At 37.8% G+C, this 20,313-nt stretch overlaps 2 protein-coding genes and 1 long non-coding RNA gene across 3 annotated transcripts; 1 reads left to right on the top strand and 2 right to left on the bottom strand.

The window, feature by feature from the left end:
• Positions 1–3,682: 3,682 nt before the first annotated feature.
• On the bottom strand, positions 3,683–5,937 carry LOC104216277 (disease resistance protein RPM1-like). The gene is made up of 3 exons (XM_009766299.2): positions 5,914–5,937; positions 4,701–5,830; positions 3,683–4,604 (listed from the first exon to the last, which is right to left on the bottom strand). Exons 1-3 carry the CDS (start codon positions 5,935–5,937, stop codon positions 3,683–3,685), a joined length of 2,076 nt encoding a protein of 691 aa, XP_009764601.2.
• Positions 5,938–12,231: 6,294 nt separating this feature from the next.
• Positions 12,232–14,346, top strand: LOC138891143 (uncharacterized). The gene is made up of 3 exons (XR_011407466.1): positions 12,232–12,346; positions 13,280–13,338; positions 13,977–14,346. It is a non-coding gene; the product is annotated as an uncharacterized lncRNA (long non-coding RNA).
• A 1,945-nt stretch (positions 14,347–16,291) lies between these two features.
• On the bottom strand, positions 16,292–19,024 carry LOC104250196 (disease resistance protein RPM1-like). Its single transcript, XM_009806766.2, has one exon. It carries the CDS (start codon positions 19,022–19,024, stop codon positions 16,292–16,294), a length of 2,733 nt encoding a protein of 910 aa, XP_009805068.1.
• Between the last annotated feature and the right edge of the window lie 1,289 nt (positions 19,025–20,313).

Genomic DNA, 20,313 nt, shown 5'->3' with positions numbered 1-20,313 from the left:
TTTATTAATAGAAGAAAAGAAAAATACAACAGTTAGGAAAAGTACAAATAAGGGGGACAATGGCATCGGTATTGTTACCCATATGCCTTGGCTATATAATCACTCCTCTGCACCTCACATTGCCTATGGCAGCCTCATGTAGAGGATTCATGGTGTAGCTGCCTGCAAAGTCTCACGAGGGCATATAATCTTATAGCCGTGTGGATAATTTCCAAAGGCATAGGACCAATGGAAACACAAACCGTGCTAAACCTTACCTTACTAATCCTATTGAGGCATAAAAAACCTCACCTACTAGCATGCATGTAAAAAATAAGAACTAGAAAGTACCAAATATTCAATGATCATCACAGAGTTTATAACATACTCTGTGATGATATTACAAATGAGTATACTAATATAATGGTAGAATAAAATGATGAAGGAATTAAAATGTTGTCCCTTCTTGTCCGAACTTGTAATTTCTTCAAGTTGTAATTCTTTTTCATCACAACCCCAATTCTTCAAGATGTATTCAAAAATCATGATTTCTTTTTTGAACGATTGGACTTTGTAGATGTAGTTGGGGCAACCTTCTTTTGTTTGGCAACTCTCATTGGAGGTCGCCTAACATTTAAAAAATCGCTGACCTTGTCGTCCCAACTATTTTTCCTTGTATGTGCCTTCTTTATTTTTCCACTATGCATAGGTGATAGGTCACCTTTTCTTGATGCCTCTGCCCGACATTGATTTAAGATATCATCTTCCTCCCCTTCTTCATATATATCTCTACCTACCAATAGTGGATTTGGCATGTCTTGAGAAACACCCTGAGTCATCAATGTATTGCCAGCTTGTGCATTAACCAGACTTGCCTTACTTTGTTGTGATTTGTTCCTGCTCATATTCTCATGACCAGTGCTTGAAATAGCAAGATTTAAAGCTTTTTTAGGATCAGAACTTACCATTGTATCCAAAAGTTGTCTTTCGTCTAACGAAATAACTGGAGCAGTGGTTACGAGCTGTTGCTGCCCAACCTGTGAAATTGTTACTGTTTTGCAATTACCAGTAGGAGTCCTAGCTGTAGCGTTTGGATCATTTTGTTGTTGCTGTTCAATAGGACTTGTATGGATACCTGACGTGGGCTGTTTGGTCGATGTTGCACCTATATGAGTTGCAGCTGGCGTACCTTGCCTTGTAGATGTTCTTGCAGGAGCACTTGTTGTCACAGTTTGGAACTGCCCAGATGTTGGTGTTCCTGTTTTTGTTCGATCACCATTAGGCTTTGTGTTTGAGGTGTTGGGATTAATTTGCTGCTGTTGCACAGTAGTTGTAGGTGTTCCAGCTGCTGCATTTTGAAAAGCTGGAGATGAAGGATTTCTGGGAACGAATGCAGGAGCATTGGAGTTCAAATTGCTCGTTGGACTTGCTGCTGGCACTCGTTCAGATATTACCATCGCTAAGGAATCAATCTCCTCACCTGCACTCTCATGATTAGCCTCACGATCAGCCTCTTCTGATGAATAGCCAGCAAAACCATCTCCCCAATCCTCTTCATCATCATCCTCCCGTTGTTCTAGCCAAAGTTTAGACTTGATAGCCATCAACCTCAAATTTCCTTGTATAGCATCATTGTTATTCCCCGTTGATAACATAAGTTGCCCAGTTTCACCTTCAACCTCTCCACAAGATTCCATTGACTGAGAAGGAACCTCAAAAACAGATTTGTTTAAGGTGACCAAAGGTTGTTTGACCATGGGATTGTTCATCATCATATCTTTTTGAACATCTTTAATGATTTATTCAACCTGTGGATTGGAGAAATCCAATGTAGGTGCATTGAATCTGTGTGCCTCTGCATTAGAATGTATCTGTTGTTCTGGACTGCCTGGAGATTTATGCATCCAAGATTTTGTAGCTGCCTCGCGATCACACTGTTGGATAGTCGTCGCAGTATCATCCAAAAAAGGTTCGTGCATCAGAAACTGCTGTATCCTCTTTCTCTCCTTATTTACCACTTGTTCCTGGTCGTTGCCTAAGGCATCAAAAGAATTAGTAAATTCAACTCCTTGCTTTTGCGCCAGCTGCTTCACTTTTTTATTTCTTGGAGATCCTATTTTGCTGGACACCATTGTCCAGTTTTCAGCCTTTTTCCCATGAATGTTATCACTCTTTACACCTTCCTTAGAAGCGTCATTAGTTCCAGCCTGTAAACCTGCTGATTTTGTATTTGCAGCAGTAGGTTTATCAATCTTAGACACCACTCGATCAACAATTTTATTCAACTCAGGAGTATCAGTTTTGTTTTCTAGAATTGCACCAGCTTGGCCTGCATAAAGAATCACATGTGCATTAATTGTTTGACGCTCAACTTCATCAGATTTTTGCTTATCCCCTGGTCCTTTAGTAACCCCTGCTGAAGCACGAACAGATATAGGAACTGTAACAGGATTCAATTCCGTTGATACCCTAGCACGAGCTGCAGAAACTGGAATTGTAGCAACACTAGAAACATCTGCTATTTTCTGCCCTTGCGCTAGAGTATTTTGCCCCGTACCTGTAGTGATAAGATTAGTATTCTGAGGCTCAATCTGATCCCTTCCTTTACCAGGTTGCCCAGCCTCCAAAACTACATATACACCAGCTGCTTCACCCTTGGAATTCATATCTCGATCATGAACAACTGAACCCTTACTTCCACCAGTTTTTTCTAATTGCACAGCATCTCGAACACCTGTAGCATCTGCTCTTTTACTCAAATCATCACACACTTGCTGCCTAGTGTCTAGTTGGAGCATTTATCTTCTTTTTTAAAAAAAAAATAATTCATGCTATATGATCTGAGAAGGTGAGTCTTGGCGTAACTGGTAAAGTTGCTGTCATGTGACCAGGAGGTCACGGGTTTAAGCCATGGAAACAGCCTCTTGTAGAAATGCATGGTAAGGCTGCGTGCAATAGACCCTTGTGGTCCGGCCCTTCCCGGGATCCCGCACATAGCGGGAGCTTAGTGCACTGGGCTGTCCTTTTATGCTATATGATCTGACTTTTAATGGACTGAACATGGTAAGCTATTTGGCACTTGATTTGGTCAATTACTGGCTGTCTAAAGTACCCATTGTCAACTGGAGTGTTCCTTGTGTGGAATTATTTCTTAGCCATGTTGATGATTTAGCTTGTAGTCCCGTTAATGACAGCTGACTGGTACATGGATCTTTAGTTGTAAAAGTGGCATCATGTACAGATATGCAGCCAGAGGCAGACCTACCCTTTGGGTAGGTGGGTCACCGACTCCCGGTAACTTTGGAAAAAATATATGTATATATGTGTATATATCTTAAATAACAAGTATATATTTTGATTGACATCCTAAAATTCAAATCTTAGGCAGCATTAGTCGATTTGGGGGACTCAACTTGACTTTAGTGTGCTGCCTGGGTTCAATTCCGACTCTAGCATTTGCTTTAATATTTATTCGACAGTGACGCCTTTTCCACTTTCGAATCCTGAGTCCGCCTCTGATGACAACAAGTTGTTCATTTGATTAATGAAATTCATATGGGAAAAGGCATTCATGATACAACCGAAAGTCCAGAATGAGAAACATAAAAATGAGAAAACAAGAACTGCTAATAATCTTACAAAGTTATATACCGAATTATCAACTTTGTTTCTCTTTTCTTGCATCATCCCATTCTTATCTACCTTACAACATTTTCACATGAACTCTAGTAATATGAGCAATTTTCCAGTAATCCCCACTTTGACTGTCCTTAAGCTGCACAGTCATTAACAGCTTTTCAGAAATTTCTTCCAGCAAAAGATAACCAAGCTTCCTCAAATGCTCAATCCCAAAGGGCAAATCCTCCATTAATCCACAGTTGCACAGTTGAAGCTCTTCAAGAAAAGGCATTGCACCCTCTTCCACTTTCATCTGTCTCAACTTTGTAGAGTGCAAAATGCATAATATCTTCAGCTTCTTGAATCTACCTGCCCCGAACCTCAATTCTTCTCCTTCAAAGGCTCGGTCTAGGACGAGTTTGACAAGGTTGGGCAAATCTTGAAGAGTTTCTAGTGCATTGTCCATTAACTTGCTCCCTCTTAAAACAACAATGGCTAGGACTTGAAGAGATGTTACCCATTGTGGAAACCTCTCTAAACGCCCTTCGAAGACTAATGTTCGAAGGGATGAGTGTGTAGAATGAAGGGGATAATGCAAGTCAATTATGTCACCCACCCCAAAAGATGAGATAGTTAGTTGTTGAAGATTTATCAACTTGTCAAGGGAAGAACAAAGATCCCTTCCATGTTTTCTTCTCAGCTTTGCGATGTATAACATTCTTAGTCTTGTTAGCTTTCCCAATTCAATCAGTGTGCTTGTAGTTGCATTTATACGATTCACCATTTCTAAGGACACAAGGGTTCCTATCTTATTAGGAGCTTCAAAACCATGTATATAACCAGCAGCAAAGTGATTGCTGAAGATATGGCGAAGTTCTTGAAGCTTTAGTATCTCGACTGGCAATTTGTTTACCAATGTCTCCCTTAGATCCAAGAACTCAAGGTTCTCAAGCTTCCCTATTGATCCTGGAATATGTTTTATCTTAGTGCTCCTCAAGTTTAGACACCTGAGATGAATCAATTCAAAGACTTATTCTGGGATTTTCACTAATTGGGCTCCTTTTAAGTCTAAAACCTTGAGTAGCTTAAAACTGCCAGATAACAGCTTCAACAATAATGAGCTAGAGACAGAAGCTGATGACCCGAGCGTTATTAGAGTGCGAAGATGCTTAAACTGATCAATGTCTTGTATATCATTAGACAAATGATCATGGATTACTAGATGTCTGACCTTGTGACTCCTTTCTCTTGATTTGGAAAGAATGAATTCATACCACAAGTTATGGATTCTGAATGACTCTAACCTTCCATCAGGATGCTTTCTAGCAACTTGGATCAAGCTTCTGTTTGCAAGTTCATTGAGATAGCTTTCAGCAACTTGTGCAATTGCCTTTCCTTCTCTTTCAACGACAAGTCCTTCTGCTGCCCACAGTCGAATCAGTCTCATCTTATCGATGACATGATCTTTTGGAATTATGCTCAGATATATGAAACAAGACTTGAGATAGAAAGGCAAGTCTTGATAACATAGGTCGAGTATCCTTTTCATGTGCTCGACTTCACTATAACTACCTTGTAGCTTGGCAACAAGGCTGCCGTGAAACAACTCCCATGCCTCTGTGTTCTTCCCTTTGGTGGCCAGTGCACAAGCAATCACCAAAATTGCCAGTGGAAAACCGTTGCATTTTTCTACGATGTCTTTGGAGATTTGCATCAAGGGTAGAGGACGTACTAGGCTGCCTGAAAATACCTTTCTGCAGAAAAGAATCCAAGATTCTTCCTCAGATAAATTCAAACTATAAACGTGACTATCACCGCGTGTTTCCACACAAATGTTATGGCATAGTTCAGGAGAACGCGATATGATGATGATCCTACTGCCACAGTTTTCAATAGGAAATGTACATTTGAGAGCCCTCCATATACCAATGTCAGGGACATCATCAAGGACAATAAAGTACCTTGATGACTCAATGAGTTGTCGGATGAACTGTGCCAACATGTTAGTATCCATGGCTTCAATGACTCGACGAGAATGGTCATTGTTTATAGTAATCATGTTCTTCATTAGCTCCTTAACATCAGAAACCCTTGGAATCTCAAGCCACAGTGTATGATTGAAATGCTTTTTCACTGCATCATCATCATAGACTTTCTTGACTAGGGCGGTTTTCCCTATACCTCTACTTCCAACTACACAATGCAATTTCCATTCTGGATCATCAGAAAGAACCTAATCAGGCAGCATTGACTTATGATTTTCAATGCCTAAAAGATCTGCATCATTATGAAGAACTACTTCTTCATGGTTATTACTGTTGAATGACAGAAATCCCACATCTGAAATACCAATTTTGGTTGGTACTTCACCCTATAAAAGGAGGCCTAATGTTTAGGATTTAAACACACCTCTCATTTGCCTTTTTATTTTCTTAAGGAATTTGTATCTTCTCTCTTTAGTATTATTTCACTTGTATTTTTGGAGTGGAATAAAATATTGGTTGTGTATGAGGAGTAGGCAAAATTGGCTGAACCTCGTAAATTCTGGTGTTTCCTTTATTATTGTTTTATTGTCTTATTTATTATTTGATGGCTGTCATAATTTTTGGTATAGTAGTTGTGACTTATTCACACTATATACATTTGGCTTCCACAACAATTGGTATCAGAGCCAAGGTACTGTTTAAGTATGCTCTGTGGTTGCAGCATAGTCTGATCTTCCACATCAGAAAAGATTTATCTTGGTAACTGAGTCAAGGTTCTGTCTGAGTATGCTCTGTGGTTGCAACTTAGTCTGATCTTTCACACCAGAAAGGAAATAATCTTGATTTTTGTCGTGAGCTATTAAATAATATTTGTGTCAAAGATGGTAGACAATAAACAAGAAAAATCTACATCAAGTATCAACAATACATCATCATTGACATCTTCGCTTATGACAAGAATTGTGTCAAATGCGAAATTTGCGGTAGAAATTTTTGACGGATCAGGACATTTTGGGATGTGGCAAGGCGAGGTTCTAGATGTCCTTTTTCAACAAGGGCTAGATCTTGCCATTGAAGAAAAAAGAACAGATGTTATTGGAGAAGAAGATTGGAGAATTATCAACCGTGTTGCTTGCGGTACCATTCGATCCTACCTTGCTAGAGAACAAAAATATCCATACACAAAGGAAACTTCTGCGAGTAAATTATGGAAAGCACTGGAGGATAAATTTTTGAAAAAAAATAGTCAAAATAAATTGTACATGAAGAAGAGACTGTTTCGCTTCACCTATGTTCCTAGTACCACAATGAACGAACATATCACCAGTTTCAATAAGTTGGTCACAGATTTGCAAAATATGGATGCAACATTTGATGATGGTGACTTGGCCTTGATGTTATTGAGGTCACTTCCTGATGAGTACGAGCACCTTGAAACTACTTTACTCTATAGGAATGACGAAATTTCTCTCAGAGAAGTTTGTTCGGATTTGTATAGCTATGAACAAAGAAAGGGAGAAAAACAAAAGGGCGGAGAAAGAGAAGCACTAGTTGTGAGGGGTCGTCCTCAAAATCAAATGAGGACAAAGAAGGGAAGATCCAATTCAAGATCTAAATCCAACAAAGATGAATGTGCCTTTTGTCGAGAAAAGGGGCATTGGAAGAAAGACTATCCGAAGTTGAAGAATAAGGCCAAACATAACAATGGAAAGGCCATTATGGATTCAAATGTAGCTGATTGTGATGATTCAGACTTCTCATTAGTTACAACAGAGTCATCAACATCATCAGACGTATGGTTGATGGACTCGGCTTGTAGCTATCATATGTGTCCCAACAGGGACTGGTTCGTGGAATTTCAAGAAGGAGAATATGGAGTCATCCACACAGCGGATAACATCCCTCTTACCTCATATGGCAGTGGTTCAATACGATTAAGGAACTATGATGTAATGATCAGAACATTAACAGATGTTCGATATGTACCGGATTTGAAGAAGAATCTCATCTTTGTGGGAGCCCTAGAATCAAAAGGGTTCAAAATCATTGCAGAAAATGGAGTGATGAGAGTATGCTCCAGTGCACTAGTGGTAATGAAGGCCAATCGGAAGAACAATAACATGTACTGTTATCGCGGTAGTACAGTTATTGGGACAACGATAGTAACATCCAGTGACGAAAAAGAGGCAGAAACAACCAGGCTATGGCACATGCGTTTGGGACATGCTGGAGGAAAATCCTTGAAAACTTTATCAGATCAAGGATTGTTAAAAGGAGTAAAGACTTGCAACTTAGAATTTTGCGAGCATTGTGTCAAAGGGAAACAGACAAGGGTTAAATTTGGTACAACGATCCATAATACTAAAGGCATTTTGGATTATGTACACTCTGATGTTTGGGGTCCTTCCAAAATACCTTCATTGGGTGGGAAGCATTATTTTATAACCTTTGTTGATGATTTTTCCCGAAGAGTGTGGGTGTAAACAATGAAAAGCAAAGATGAAGTATTGGGAATTTTTCTCAAATGGAAGACGATGGTGGAGAATCAAACAGGCAGGAAGATCAAGTGTATTCGCACAGACAATAGAGGTGAATACAAAAATGATCATTTCAATAAGGTCTGTGAAAATGATGGCATCGTCCGACACTTCACTGTTAGACATACACCACAACAGAATAGAGTGACAGAGCGTATGAACCGGACCTTGTTGGAGAAGGTACGGTGTATGTTGTCCAATGCTGGCTTGGGCAAAATTTTTGGGCTGATGCAATTACATATGCATGCCACCTCATTAATCGTCTACCATATGCTGCTATTGATGGCAAGACACTATTTGAAAAATGATATGGAAAGCCTGCTGTAGATTATGACTCTTTGCACGTGTTTGGCTCAACTGCATATTATCATATGACAGAGTCAAAATTGGATCCAAGGGCAACGAAGGCTATTTTTATGGGAATTACTTCTGGAGTCAAAGGATATCGCTTATGGTGTCCTATGACAAAGAAAGTAATATTCAGTAGGGATGTTACCTTTGATGAATCTGCTATGGTAAATAAGGTAACAGAAGATACCAAACAAAATGAAGATGCTTCTAAGCAGGTGGAGTTTGAGGGAAAATTTATTTTTCCTACACAAGAAGCAGAGGAGGAAACAAATGAAGATTATCCTCTGGAAGGAGAGCCAGTAGAGGAGATTCCAACTCAGGAACCTCAATAACAACTTGAATCAATAACAACCAGCAGGCCAAAAAGGACTATAACGAAACTTGTTCGTCTCATAGAGACGGTTGCTTGTGCAACCTCAATTGTAGCTGATGATGTTCCTACCACTTATAAAAATGCAGTCCAAAGTTCAGAAGAATATAAGTGGAGGATTTCCATGAATGATGAAATACAGTCCCTTCATCAGGATCATACATGGAGATTGGCCAATCTCCCGAAGGAAAAGAAAGCAATTGGGTGCAAATGGGTATTTGCAAAGAAGGAAGGATTTCCTAGCCAAGTAGATGTTCGCTACAAAGCAAGATTGGTAGCCAAAGGATATGCTCAAACGGAGTCAAAATTGGATCCAAGGGCAAAGAAGGCTATTTTTATGGGAATTACTTCTGGAGTCAAAGGATATCGCTTATGGTGTCCTATGACAAAGAAAGTAATATTCAGCAGGGATGTTACCTTTGATGAATCTGCTATGGTAAATAAGGTAACAGAAGATACCAAACAAAATGAAGGTGCTTCTAAGCAGGTGGAGTTTGAGGGAAAATTTATTTTTCCTACACAAGAAGCAGAGGAGGAAACAAATGAAGATTACCCTCTGGAAGGAGAGCCAGTAGAGGAGATTCCAACTCAGGAACCTCAACAACAACTTGAATCAATAGCAACCAGCAGGCCAAAAAGAACAATAACGAAACCTGTTCGTCTCATAGAGACGGTTGCTTGTGCAACCTCAATTGTAGCTGATGATGTTCCTACTACTTATAAAGACGCTGTCCAAAGTTCAGAAGAAGATAAGTGGAGGATTGCCATGAATGATGAAATACAGTCCCTTCATCAGAATCATACATGGAGATTGGCCAATCTCCCGAAGGGAAAGAAAGCAATTGGGTGCAAATGGGTATTTGCAAAGAAGGAAGGATTTCCTAACCAAGTAGATGTTCGCTACAAAGCAAGATTGGTGGCCAAAGGATATGCTCAAAAGGAGGGAATTGATTACAATGAAGTGTTTTCTCCAGTTGTAAAACATTCCTCCATTAGAATTATGTTGGCTTTGGTAGCACAATTGGATTTGGAACTAGTTCAGATGGATGTAAAAACTGCGTTTTTACATGGAAACTTGGAGGAGGAAATCTACATGACTCAGCCAGAAGGATTCAAAGTTGTTGGAAAAGAAAATATGGTGTGTAAACTTGAAAAATTGTTGTACGGATTGAAATAATCTTCTAGACAATGGTACAAGCGATTTGACGAGTTTATGTTGCGGCAAGGGTACAAGAGAAGCAAATACGATCATTGTGTATATTTGCACAAGCTTAAAGATGGTTCCTTTGTATATCTTCTCCTATATGTTGATGATATGTTGATAGCTTCCAAGAATTTGGAAGAAATTGATAAGTTGAAAATTCAACTGAAGAAGGAGTTCGAGATGAAGGATTTGGGTGAGGCAAAGAAAATTCTTGGCATGGAGATAATAAGAGATAGACGTTCGAAGAAACTCTGTTTATCTCAGAAAGAATATTTGAAAAGAGTACTACAACGTTTTGGCATAGATGAAAAGACTAAGCCAGTTAGTACTCCACTTACTCCCCATTTTCAGCTAAGTAATACTATGTCGCCAAAGGATGAAGCTGGACGAGAGTATATGTCAAAGGTACCATACACAAATGTTGTTGGTAGCTTGATGTATGCAATGGTCTGTACGGGACCTGATATTTCACAAGCTGTTGGAGTTATTAGCAGATATATGCATAATCCAGGAAAGGAGCATTGACAAGTTGTGAAGTGGATTTTACGGTATATTCATAATACTGTAGATGTTGGGTTAGTTTTTGAGTAGGAAGGCAATCAGTCTGTAGTTGGATATTGTGACTCAGATTTTGCGGGTGATCTAGACAAACGAAGATCAACTACTGGTTATGTGTTTACTTTTGCAAAAGCACCAGTTAGTTGGAAGTCTACTTTGCAGTCAACAGTTGCTTTGTCTACAACAGAGGCAGAGTACATGGCTATTACAGAGGCTGTGAAGGAGGCAATTTGGCTTCAAGGATTGCTAAAGGAGCTTGGTGTTGAACAAAAAGGTATCACAATTTTTTGTGATAGTCAAAGTGCTATTCAATTAGCGAAGAACCAAGTTTATCATGCAAGGACGAAGCACATTGATGTTCAGTATCATTTCGTACGAGAAATCATAGAAGAAGATGGAGTCACGGTGAAGAAAATTCATACTACAGACAATCCTGCTGATATGCTGACAAAAGTGGTAACTGCGGTCAAGTTTCAACATTGTTTGGATTTGATCAACATTGTTGAACACTGAAGATTGAAGATGAAGACACAACTAAAATTTTGTTATTGAGAGAAAATTGAAGATGTGAAATTTTGCAAGGTGGAGATTTGTTGAATGGCAGAAATCCCACATCGGTGAAGTACCAATTTTGGTTGGTACTTCACCCTATAAAAGGAGGCCTAATATTTAGGATTTAAACACACCTCTCATTTGCCTTTTTATTTTCTTAAGGCATTTGTATCTTCTCTCTTTAGTATTATTTCACTTGTATTTTTGGAGTAGAATAAAATATTGGTTGTGTCCGAGGAGTAGGCAAAATTGGTTGAACCTCGTAAATTCTGGTGTTTCTTTTATTATTGCTTTATTGTCTTATTTATTATTTGGTGGCTGTCATAATTTTTGGTATAGTAATTGTGACTTATTCACACTATATACATTTGGCTTCCGTAACAATTACACCATGTATTAATTGTTACAACCCATGTTTTTGTACGTGAAAGTACGTCGTAAGTCCGTTGATGTAAGCTCAGAAATGAGATCCTCCTGGAAAGTATATAAAGTGATTTTACGTCCCATATTTTTTTCCAAGCCTTTGAGAGTTAATATTCAAGTATAAATGTTTATAAGGGTACATGTTGTTACACCCCGTACTTTAGACGTTACTATCATTATAGGATTGTTTAATGTAAACTCAAAAAGGATGAAATCTTTCTACAAGGATAAGAAAGGTTTGCCGAAGTGTTAAGTAAGTTAAGATAAATATGAGACTTGTTAACCATGATTTAAATGATTTTAAAGCCATGATATGACTATATATGATGTTTGTACATGAAGTGTAAAGTTTGAGAAAAATCGGATTTAAGTTGCGGAAAAACCGACTAAGGATTTGCCTTGTAATGGAGCTTATTGAGTAATAAATTTCGTATGCTATATGAGGTCTTTTTGGGACATATTATATATCAAATTTAAGGTCTTGGAATGTATTTTCCAACGCTCTTAACCGTTTGCTCATACGACATCCGGATAAAAAGATATAAGTATTTGAAAAAGGGCCAATGAGATGGTGCCAAGTAGCACCTTTTGACTTTTCAACCAAAATGGATATTTATCTTCCTATGTCGTCTCTTTCTTCATAATTCCAGAGAGCTCGACCAAATAATACCCCTAACCTCACCCTTAAGCTTTCCACAAGGTTATCCAACAAGATTATCGTCCGAGGCACGAAATCACGAAGCAATAACACTAGAACGATCCCCACGACGTAAGTATCACTATATAACCTTTCTTTTTCTTTGTAGTTTCAGTTTTGGAAGGTATTTTGAGGTTAATAAAAATGCCTAATTTCTGGTTTCAAGCTCTTAAACATCAAGGAAGATTGATTAATTTATTTCATAATAGTTAGAACTCATGGGACGGTGATCGGAAGCCGTGAGTTCGAGTTATTTGATTTGTAATGGACTATTTTGTGGGCTGTTTCGTGTAGCTTTTGGTCTATATATTTTGCTGCTATTTAATGGAGTTTTTGGAGGATAAATGTTGTGGAGAAACACCACGTAATGGCAAAATTATGGATTAGTCATTCTTTGTAATATTTTCGGGGTGTTGGACACTACTATAGTTGTTGTTTTTGGTATGAATTGATTGGGGTGTGTTGGGTTGTTGTAAGCTAAATATAATATTGATTTCGACTTGCATCTTCTGTATGAGGTAATTATATTGTGTTCCTACAGGTTCTTACGGTTATCTTGGCATTGGTTAAGTTAAATGGATGAACTAGACATGAACTATTGAATAAAGTTGCTAATTAAGAATAGTTGGAGTTGTGGATCATTTCCTTTGTTATGGATATATGGTATAAGGCTGGAATTATTGATGAATGACTTTATTATCATGTTAAATGATACTATTAAGTTAAAGTAAAAAGTCTATAAGGGATGATATGGGTATACAAATTTCAATTGGAGCTTGTCGCTCATCGTAAAATAGTTATGACTTATTGTTGTTTTATGGTGTCTTGTTATTGATAATTATGTATTGCTGGATTTCTCTGGTAATTGTTGTTGGTATATGATATTGGAAAAGGCTCTTGTTATAGGGGAAATGATGCCCGAATTTATATAAACGAGCTACAAGTTTAAGTTGCAGACTTAGCCTCTATTCAACACTGATTTTGAATTTCCTTATGCAAAGGTAGGTTGAGTTGAGTTGTTTGAAGAGTAGCTTGAGAGGTATTAAGGACTCACCATGGTTAAGGTATGTTAAGGCACTTCCTTATTTCTTTTGGCATAATCTAAAGTGAAATGAATACGCTATTTCATAACGGATCTACTCCTAGAAACTAAGGTTGCTCATGTTGTTCTTTCCTTATAAAGTTATTTTAAGCAAGTATGTACGATCCTTGAATCCTATAGAAGCTCATATTGATGGTATGATGTCCATAATGTTAATCGAAGGTGTAACGACTTTAAGGCACTCCAAAAGGTTTAGAACATGATTCCATGAGTCTAGCATGCATTATATATAACATCTATTTTACTCTACCGAGCCGCGCTATAGTAGGCCGGGTATGACACCTATTGTGCAACCACTGATCAGTTGGATTTACCGAGCTCCACGTGGCCGGGTACGTTTTTACCGAGTCCTCTTTGAGGTCGGGTACAATATGATGATGATGATGCCCACATAGGCTTATGTTTTTAAAGTTTATGTATATATATGTATTATGCATTTCATGTCAGTAGCCTCTAGAGGCACTCATATGTTACAGGTTGTATTTCCTCTATCCCTCTTTACATTAATGTTCTTGTTTATGCTTTCCTGCCTTACATACTCGGTACTTTATTTGTACTGACGTCCCTTTTGCCTGAGGACGCTGCGTTTCATGCCCGCAGGTCCCGATTGATAGGTTGACAGTCTTCCTCGTAGGTTATCAGCTCAGCGGATGTGTTGGTGCACTCCACTTACTCCGGAGTTGCCTATTTGGTCAGTATACTTTGGATATGTATTGATTGGTATGGCGGGCTCTGTCCCGACCTTTATGATTTTATGTACTCTTAGAGGCTTGTAGATAGATGTGAGGTTTATGGATACTTGTATGGCCTTGTTGGCCCATGTGTTGAGTTTACAAATGGTCATGTCTGCCTTATAGGCCCGTATGTCACATGTATAAGTTTGTATATCATGTTGGGTCGTCATATGTTGAGTATTCCCTTACGTTTTATTCTTATTATCTCATAATGGGTTTCTGGCTCATTTACTCAAGATAGTATAATAAGAAAGATATGTTATGTTGGTACTCGGTTGAGTAAGGCACCGGGTGCCGGTCACGGCCCTTCGGTTTGGGTCGTGACATTAATGTTGCTACTCTCAGCACTTATTGTAACACCATATTTCTGAAGAAATGTTATATGTCCTTCAGAAATGATGACGATACGGACTTTGATGCCTTCCAATAACATTGAAAGATTATCATGCTGAGCTTCAAATAACTTCTCCGACAATGAAAGATGGGATTTTTTCCATGGCCATGATCCCTTTTCTTGAAAATTGTTGCACATAACATGTTTTTCAAGGATGTCTTGGACATCATGTGCAAGGTCTTGTACTTGCTTGATCCATACTTGTAATTCTTCTTCTTCTTCTTCCGCATCAGCTACTCTTGAGAAAGTCCTCATATGTTCAAATGCATCCCTGATATGAACAATTTCTTGTTCAATTCCTTCAAGACATTTTTGTCCACCATTGAGCAGGGTTAAAAGCTGATGTACCAAATAAGTTATAGCACTCTCTGCCATTTTTTTCACTCAGTATATAGTTTCTTTAGCAAAATTTATGCAATATGTTGGTATAATTTATGGTGGACCTTGGCGATAAAACTTTGAACTGGTTTATGCTCCGGAATCGCGTTATATAAATGATTATTGCAAATTGCAAGGTTAAAATATATTATCCTAGTTACTACTAGTTTACTAATACTAGTTGGAGTATGTCTCTTATAATATATTCATGCTATATGAGCTGACTTTGAACACACTTATCGTGGCCAGCTATTTGGAGGTTACTTCATTGACTATTGGCTGTCTAGAAACACTGATTTTCAACTTGAATCTTTACACAAGAATCTCCGATATATTACTCCTCTAAAATAATTAACATAAGCATGTTGTGCAAACTTTGCTATAGTATCCTAGCGACATTTTTCTCATCCCGAATTGAAGTCGTATGGTCTATATTTGCTGATCTTCAAGCTCGTAGAATAATTACTCAATACTTATGTGTTAAGTGTTGTTGAGTGATGAGAAAAAAATTATTTGCTAAATCCTTGCCCGCAATAAGGTATTCCATACCTGCTCGTGTGGTCAGTTTAATTATTCACCATCGGCAAGGTTGACAAAAGAGAGGTTCTGATACCATCAGTAACAGTCCTACCCGCTAGTGATATTGTCCGCTCTGGGCCTAGGTCCGCACGGGTTTAAAACACGTCACTAGGGTCTAAGGCTTGTTAACTTATATACCCAGCACCTCTCTTGTGTTTTGCCAATGTGGGACACTGTCTAAAGTCTAGGGTGTTACAAGGGCAACAACAGTGCTAGATGAATACTAGTAAGCCAAGCAACGCGATCTTGTATATATATGATGCTCAATCTACCAAAGTTGTTGTTTGGATATTTTCTGGAAGTATTTTTTCATCCATTTGAACTTAGGAGATTGTAGAAAAATCCAGTGGAAGAAGAGAAAAATGAATGGAAACTATACAAGCTTAATTCAGTTGTATATGCTGAGATGCCAGAAAAACAAACGTAGATAGCTGAATTCTACATGAAAGTTAAGTTGTAAAAATGATACTATTTACAGTTAAAGAAAATCGTATGGAAAAGGCGTTCATGATCCAAGAGAAAGTTCAGAATGTGATACCTAAGAATGAGAAAATGAGGAGTAAAGAGTAACATTTAGAACTATTAATAACCTGGGAAATTTATAAATTTAATTATCAAAGATAAAATGGTACATTTCAATGGGACTTCTTTTGCCTTTTCGTGAATCATCCCATTTCTATCTGCATTCCAGCTTATTAACTGGAAACAACCTCTTGCAGAAATGCAGGGTAAGACTGCGTACAATAGGCCCTTGTGGTCCGGCCCTTCTCCGGACCTCGCGCATAGCGGGAGCTTAGTGCACCGGGCTGCCCTTTATTCCAACTTATTAACTACGCTTCTATGTGAAGTCTAGGAATATGAGCAATTTTCCAGTAATCCCCACTTTGACTGTCCTTAAGTTGCACAGTCACTAACAACTTCTCAGAAATTTGTTCCAGCGAAAGATACTGAAGCTTGCTCAAATTCTCAATCCCGAAGGGCAACTGCTCCATTAATCTACAGTTGCGCAGTTGAAGTTCTTCAAGTAAAGGCATTGCACCCTCTTCCACTTTGATTTGCCTCAGTTTTTCAGAGTGCCAAATACATAATTCCTTCAGTTTCTTGAATCCAACTGCCTTGAACCTCAGTTGTTCGCCTTCATAGGCCCGGTCTAGCACCAGTTTTACAAGATTTGGCAAATCTTGAAGAGTGTCTAGTGCACTGTCCATTAATTTGCTCCATTTTAAATGAACTGAGGTCAAGGCTTGAAGAGAAGTTACCCATTGTGGAAACCTCTCTAAACGCCCTTCGAAGACTAATGTTCGAAGGGATGAGTGTGTAGAAGAAAGGGGATAGTGCAAATCAATAATGTCACTCACCCCATAAGATGAGATACATAGTTGTTGAAGATTTATCAACTTGTTGAGGGAAGAACAAAACTCCCTTCCATGTTTTCTTCTCAGCTTTGCGATGTATAACATTCTTAGTCTTGTTAACTTGCCCAATTCAATCACCGTGCTTGAAGTGGCGTTTATAGAATTCACCATTTCCAAAGACACGAGGGTTCCTATCTTCTTAGGAGCTTTAAAACCATGCAAAAATCCAGCACCACGTCGATGAATGAAGATATGGCGAAGATGTTGAAGCTTTAGTATCTCACCAGGTAACTTTTTTACCAATGTCTCTCTTAGGTCCAAGAACTCGAGGTTCTCAAGCTTTCCTATTGATCCTGGCAGATGTTTTATCTTAGTTTTCCTCAAATTTAGAAACTTGAGATGAAACATTTCAAAGACTTCTTCTGGTATTTTCACCAATGGGGCTCCTGTTAGGTCTAAGACCTTGAGTAGCTTAAAACTTCCAGTTAGCAGCTTCAACAAGAATGAATTAGAGACAGAATCTGACGACCCCAGCGTTATTAGAGAGTGAAGATGCTTAAACCGATCAATATCTTGTATATCGCTAGCCAATGGATCAGCGATTACTAGATGTCTGACTTTGTGAGGCTTTCTTGTAATTTCTTCACTATTAGTTATAGTTGCAGTTACCCTTTCTGCTGACTTGGAAAAAATGATTTCGTACCACAAGTTATGAATGGTGAATGAATCTAATCTTCCATCACAGTACCTTTCAGCAATTTGGATCAAACTTCTGTTAGCAAGTTCATTGAGATAGCTTGCAGCAACTTGTGCAATTGCCTTTCCTTCACTTTCAAGGACAAGTCCTTCTGCTGCCCACAGTCGAATCAGTCTCATCTTATCGATGACATGAAATTCGGGAATTATGCTCAGATATGTGAAACAAGACTTGAGATAGAAAGGCAAGTCTTGATAACATAGAATGAGTATCCTTTTCATGTGCTCGACTTCGCTATAACTACCTTGTAACTTGTCAACAATGCTGCCATGAAACAACTCCCACTCCTCTTTTCTTTGCCCTTTAGTAGCCAAAGCACCAGCAATCGCCAAAATCGCCAGTGGCAGGCCTCTGCATGTCTGTATAATGTCTTTGGAGATTTGCATTAGAGATGAAGGGCATAATAGGCTGCCTGAAAATGCCTTTCTGCAGAAAAGAATCCAAGATTCTTCTTCAGACAAAGGCTTCAAACTATAAACATGACTATCACCACCAGTTTCTGCACAAATGGTATGGCATATTTCAGCAAAACGCAATATGATGATTACCCTGCTGCCACAGTTTTCGATAGGAAAGATACATTTGAGAGCCCTCCATGTGGCAATATCAGGGACATCATCAAGAACAATAAAGTACTTTGATGACTCAAAGATTTGTTGGATTAACTCTGCCAACATGTTAGCATCCATTGCTTCAATTGCTCGACGGCTATGGTCATTTTTTGGAGTAATCATGTTCTTCATTAGCTCCTTAACATCAGAAAACCTTGGAATCTCAATCCACTGTGTATGATTGAAATGCTTTTTCACTGCTGCATCATCATATACTTTCTTGACTATGGCGGTTTTCCCTATACCTCTAGTTCCAACTATACAATGCAATTTCCATTCTTGATCATCAGAAAGTAACCAATCAAGAATCACTGGTTTGTGATTTTCAATTCCTACAAGATCTGATTCATCAACCAGAACTACTTCTTCATAGTTATTACACAATGTAGTAATGTTTCTATTCTCAGCACTTAGTGTGACACCATATTTCTGAAGAAATGCTTTATGTCCTTCAGAAATGACGATGATTCGGGCTTTGATGCCTTCCAATAACATTGAAAGATTATCAGTTTGAGATTCAAAGAAGTTCTCAGACATTAATGAATGATGGGGTTTTTTCCAGGGCCATGATCCCTTTTCTTGAAAATTGTTGCACATAACAACATGTTTTTCAAGAATGTCTTGGACATCATGTGCAAGTTCTTGTACTTGTTTGATCCATACTTGTAATTCAGCATCTTCTTCTTCTTTTGCATCAGCTACTCTTGAGAAAGTCCTCATATGCTCAAATGCATCCCTGATATGAACAATTTCTTGTTGAATTCCTTCAAGAAATTTTTGTCCACTATTGAGCAAGGTTGAAAGCTGATGTACCAAATAAGATATAGCACTCTCTGCCATTTTTTTCACTCAGTATATAGTTTCTTTAGCAAATTTAATGGAAGATGTTGATATAATTTATGGTGGACTTTGGTGATCAATTTATATAGATAAAACTTTGAACTGGTTTATGCTCCAGAATCGCGTTATGTAAATGATTGTTGCAAATTGTAAGCTTAAGAAATATTATATATCCTAGTTATTACTAGTTTACTACTACTAGTTGGAGTGTTTCTCTTATTTTATATTCATGCTATATGAGCTGACTTTGAACACACCTAACGTGGCCAGCAATTTGGAGGTTGCTTTGTTGACTACTGGCTGTCTAAAATTTTGGTTGTCAACTTTGGACAATACGAGTGGCATAAGTTATTTCTTATAAACATGCTTTCGAGAAGAAAGTCGTGATGAGTGCTGACAAGCCATTCAAGTTTTGTGGTATATAATATGTCCAAATGGTAAATAAGAATAATTACAGTATTGCATCCTTCATGTATGGTGACTAACTATCTTTCTATAGGGATAGACAACATTAACCATATTTTAATTAAAAAATTCATATGGTAAAGTCTTACTATTATCTTTATGTATTTGGGAGTTTCGTTTAACTTTCTTGCATAAATACATGGGGCAGAAGTATTAAATGTATCTAGTGATATTTTAGCTAGCTTGACAAGGATTTGCTTAATAAGGAACTTGTGCATATACTATTAGGGGTCGTTTGTTAGAATGTATAAGAATAATGCTGAATATGGTATATTAGTAATGCTGGTATGAATTAGTTATGCTTGCATTAGCTATGCTGACATTAGTTATGCTGACATATTTCTTATCCATTGTTAGGTTTGATGTATTAAGGCATTGCACAATTTTTAAAAGAATTATTTGTTTACAAAAATACCTTCATAACTAGTCCATCTCTTTATCTTTTTAAAAGAAACATATGTTGAAGAATGTTTTTATATGAAAAAGGTTTTAAAAAAATTATTTGATATGTCTACCTATATTGTAGTATAGAACTGAATATTTATTTATAAAACAGAAAATATGCTAAGTATTTATTTATTTATTTACTAGGGATATAAGATATAATTTTATTTCCCACTTTCTTGGATTATTTCAAACTTGCATTAATATAATAGCATTTTCAATCAAACATAAATTTTGAAGGATGATTTTGTCTTTAACTAAGCTAATGCATGCATTAAAACTCATTGCAATGTTAATACCATGGTTTCTTATGCATTAGTTATGCATAGGATAATACCAAATAGGGTGTATAACTAATGCATGCATAACTAATGCATAGG

This window comes from Nicotiana sylvestris, chromosome 5 (genome assembly GCF_000393655.2).
Source record: "Nicotiana sylvestris chromosome 5, ASM39365v2, whole genome shotgun sequence".
Classification (NCBI taxonomy): domain Eukaryota; kingdom Viridiplantae; phylum Streptophyta; class Magnoliopsida; order Solanales; family Solanaceae; genus Nicotiana; species Nicotiana sylvestris.
Note: the sequence above shows the minus strand (reverse complement) of the source record. Positions and strands in the feature narration are given on the sequence as shown.

Coding starts and splice junctions, on each gene's coding strand:
- LOC104216277 (XM_009766299.2), bottom strand. CDS start 5,937: ATGTGGGATTTCTGTCATTCAACA. Junction 5,831..5,913: donor GGGATTTCTGTCATTCAACA/GTAATAACCATG, acceptor CTGCCTGATTAG/GTTCTTTCTGATGATCCAGA. Junction 4,605..4,700: donor AGCTCATTATTGTTGAAGCT/GTTATCTGGCAG, acceptor GATTCATCTCAG/GTGTCTAAACTTGAGGAGCA.
- LOC104250196 (XM_009806766.2), bottom strand. CDS start 19,024: ATGGCAGAGAGTGCTATATCTTATTTGGTACATCAGCTTTCAACCTTG.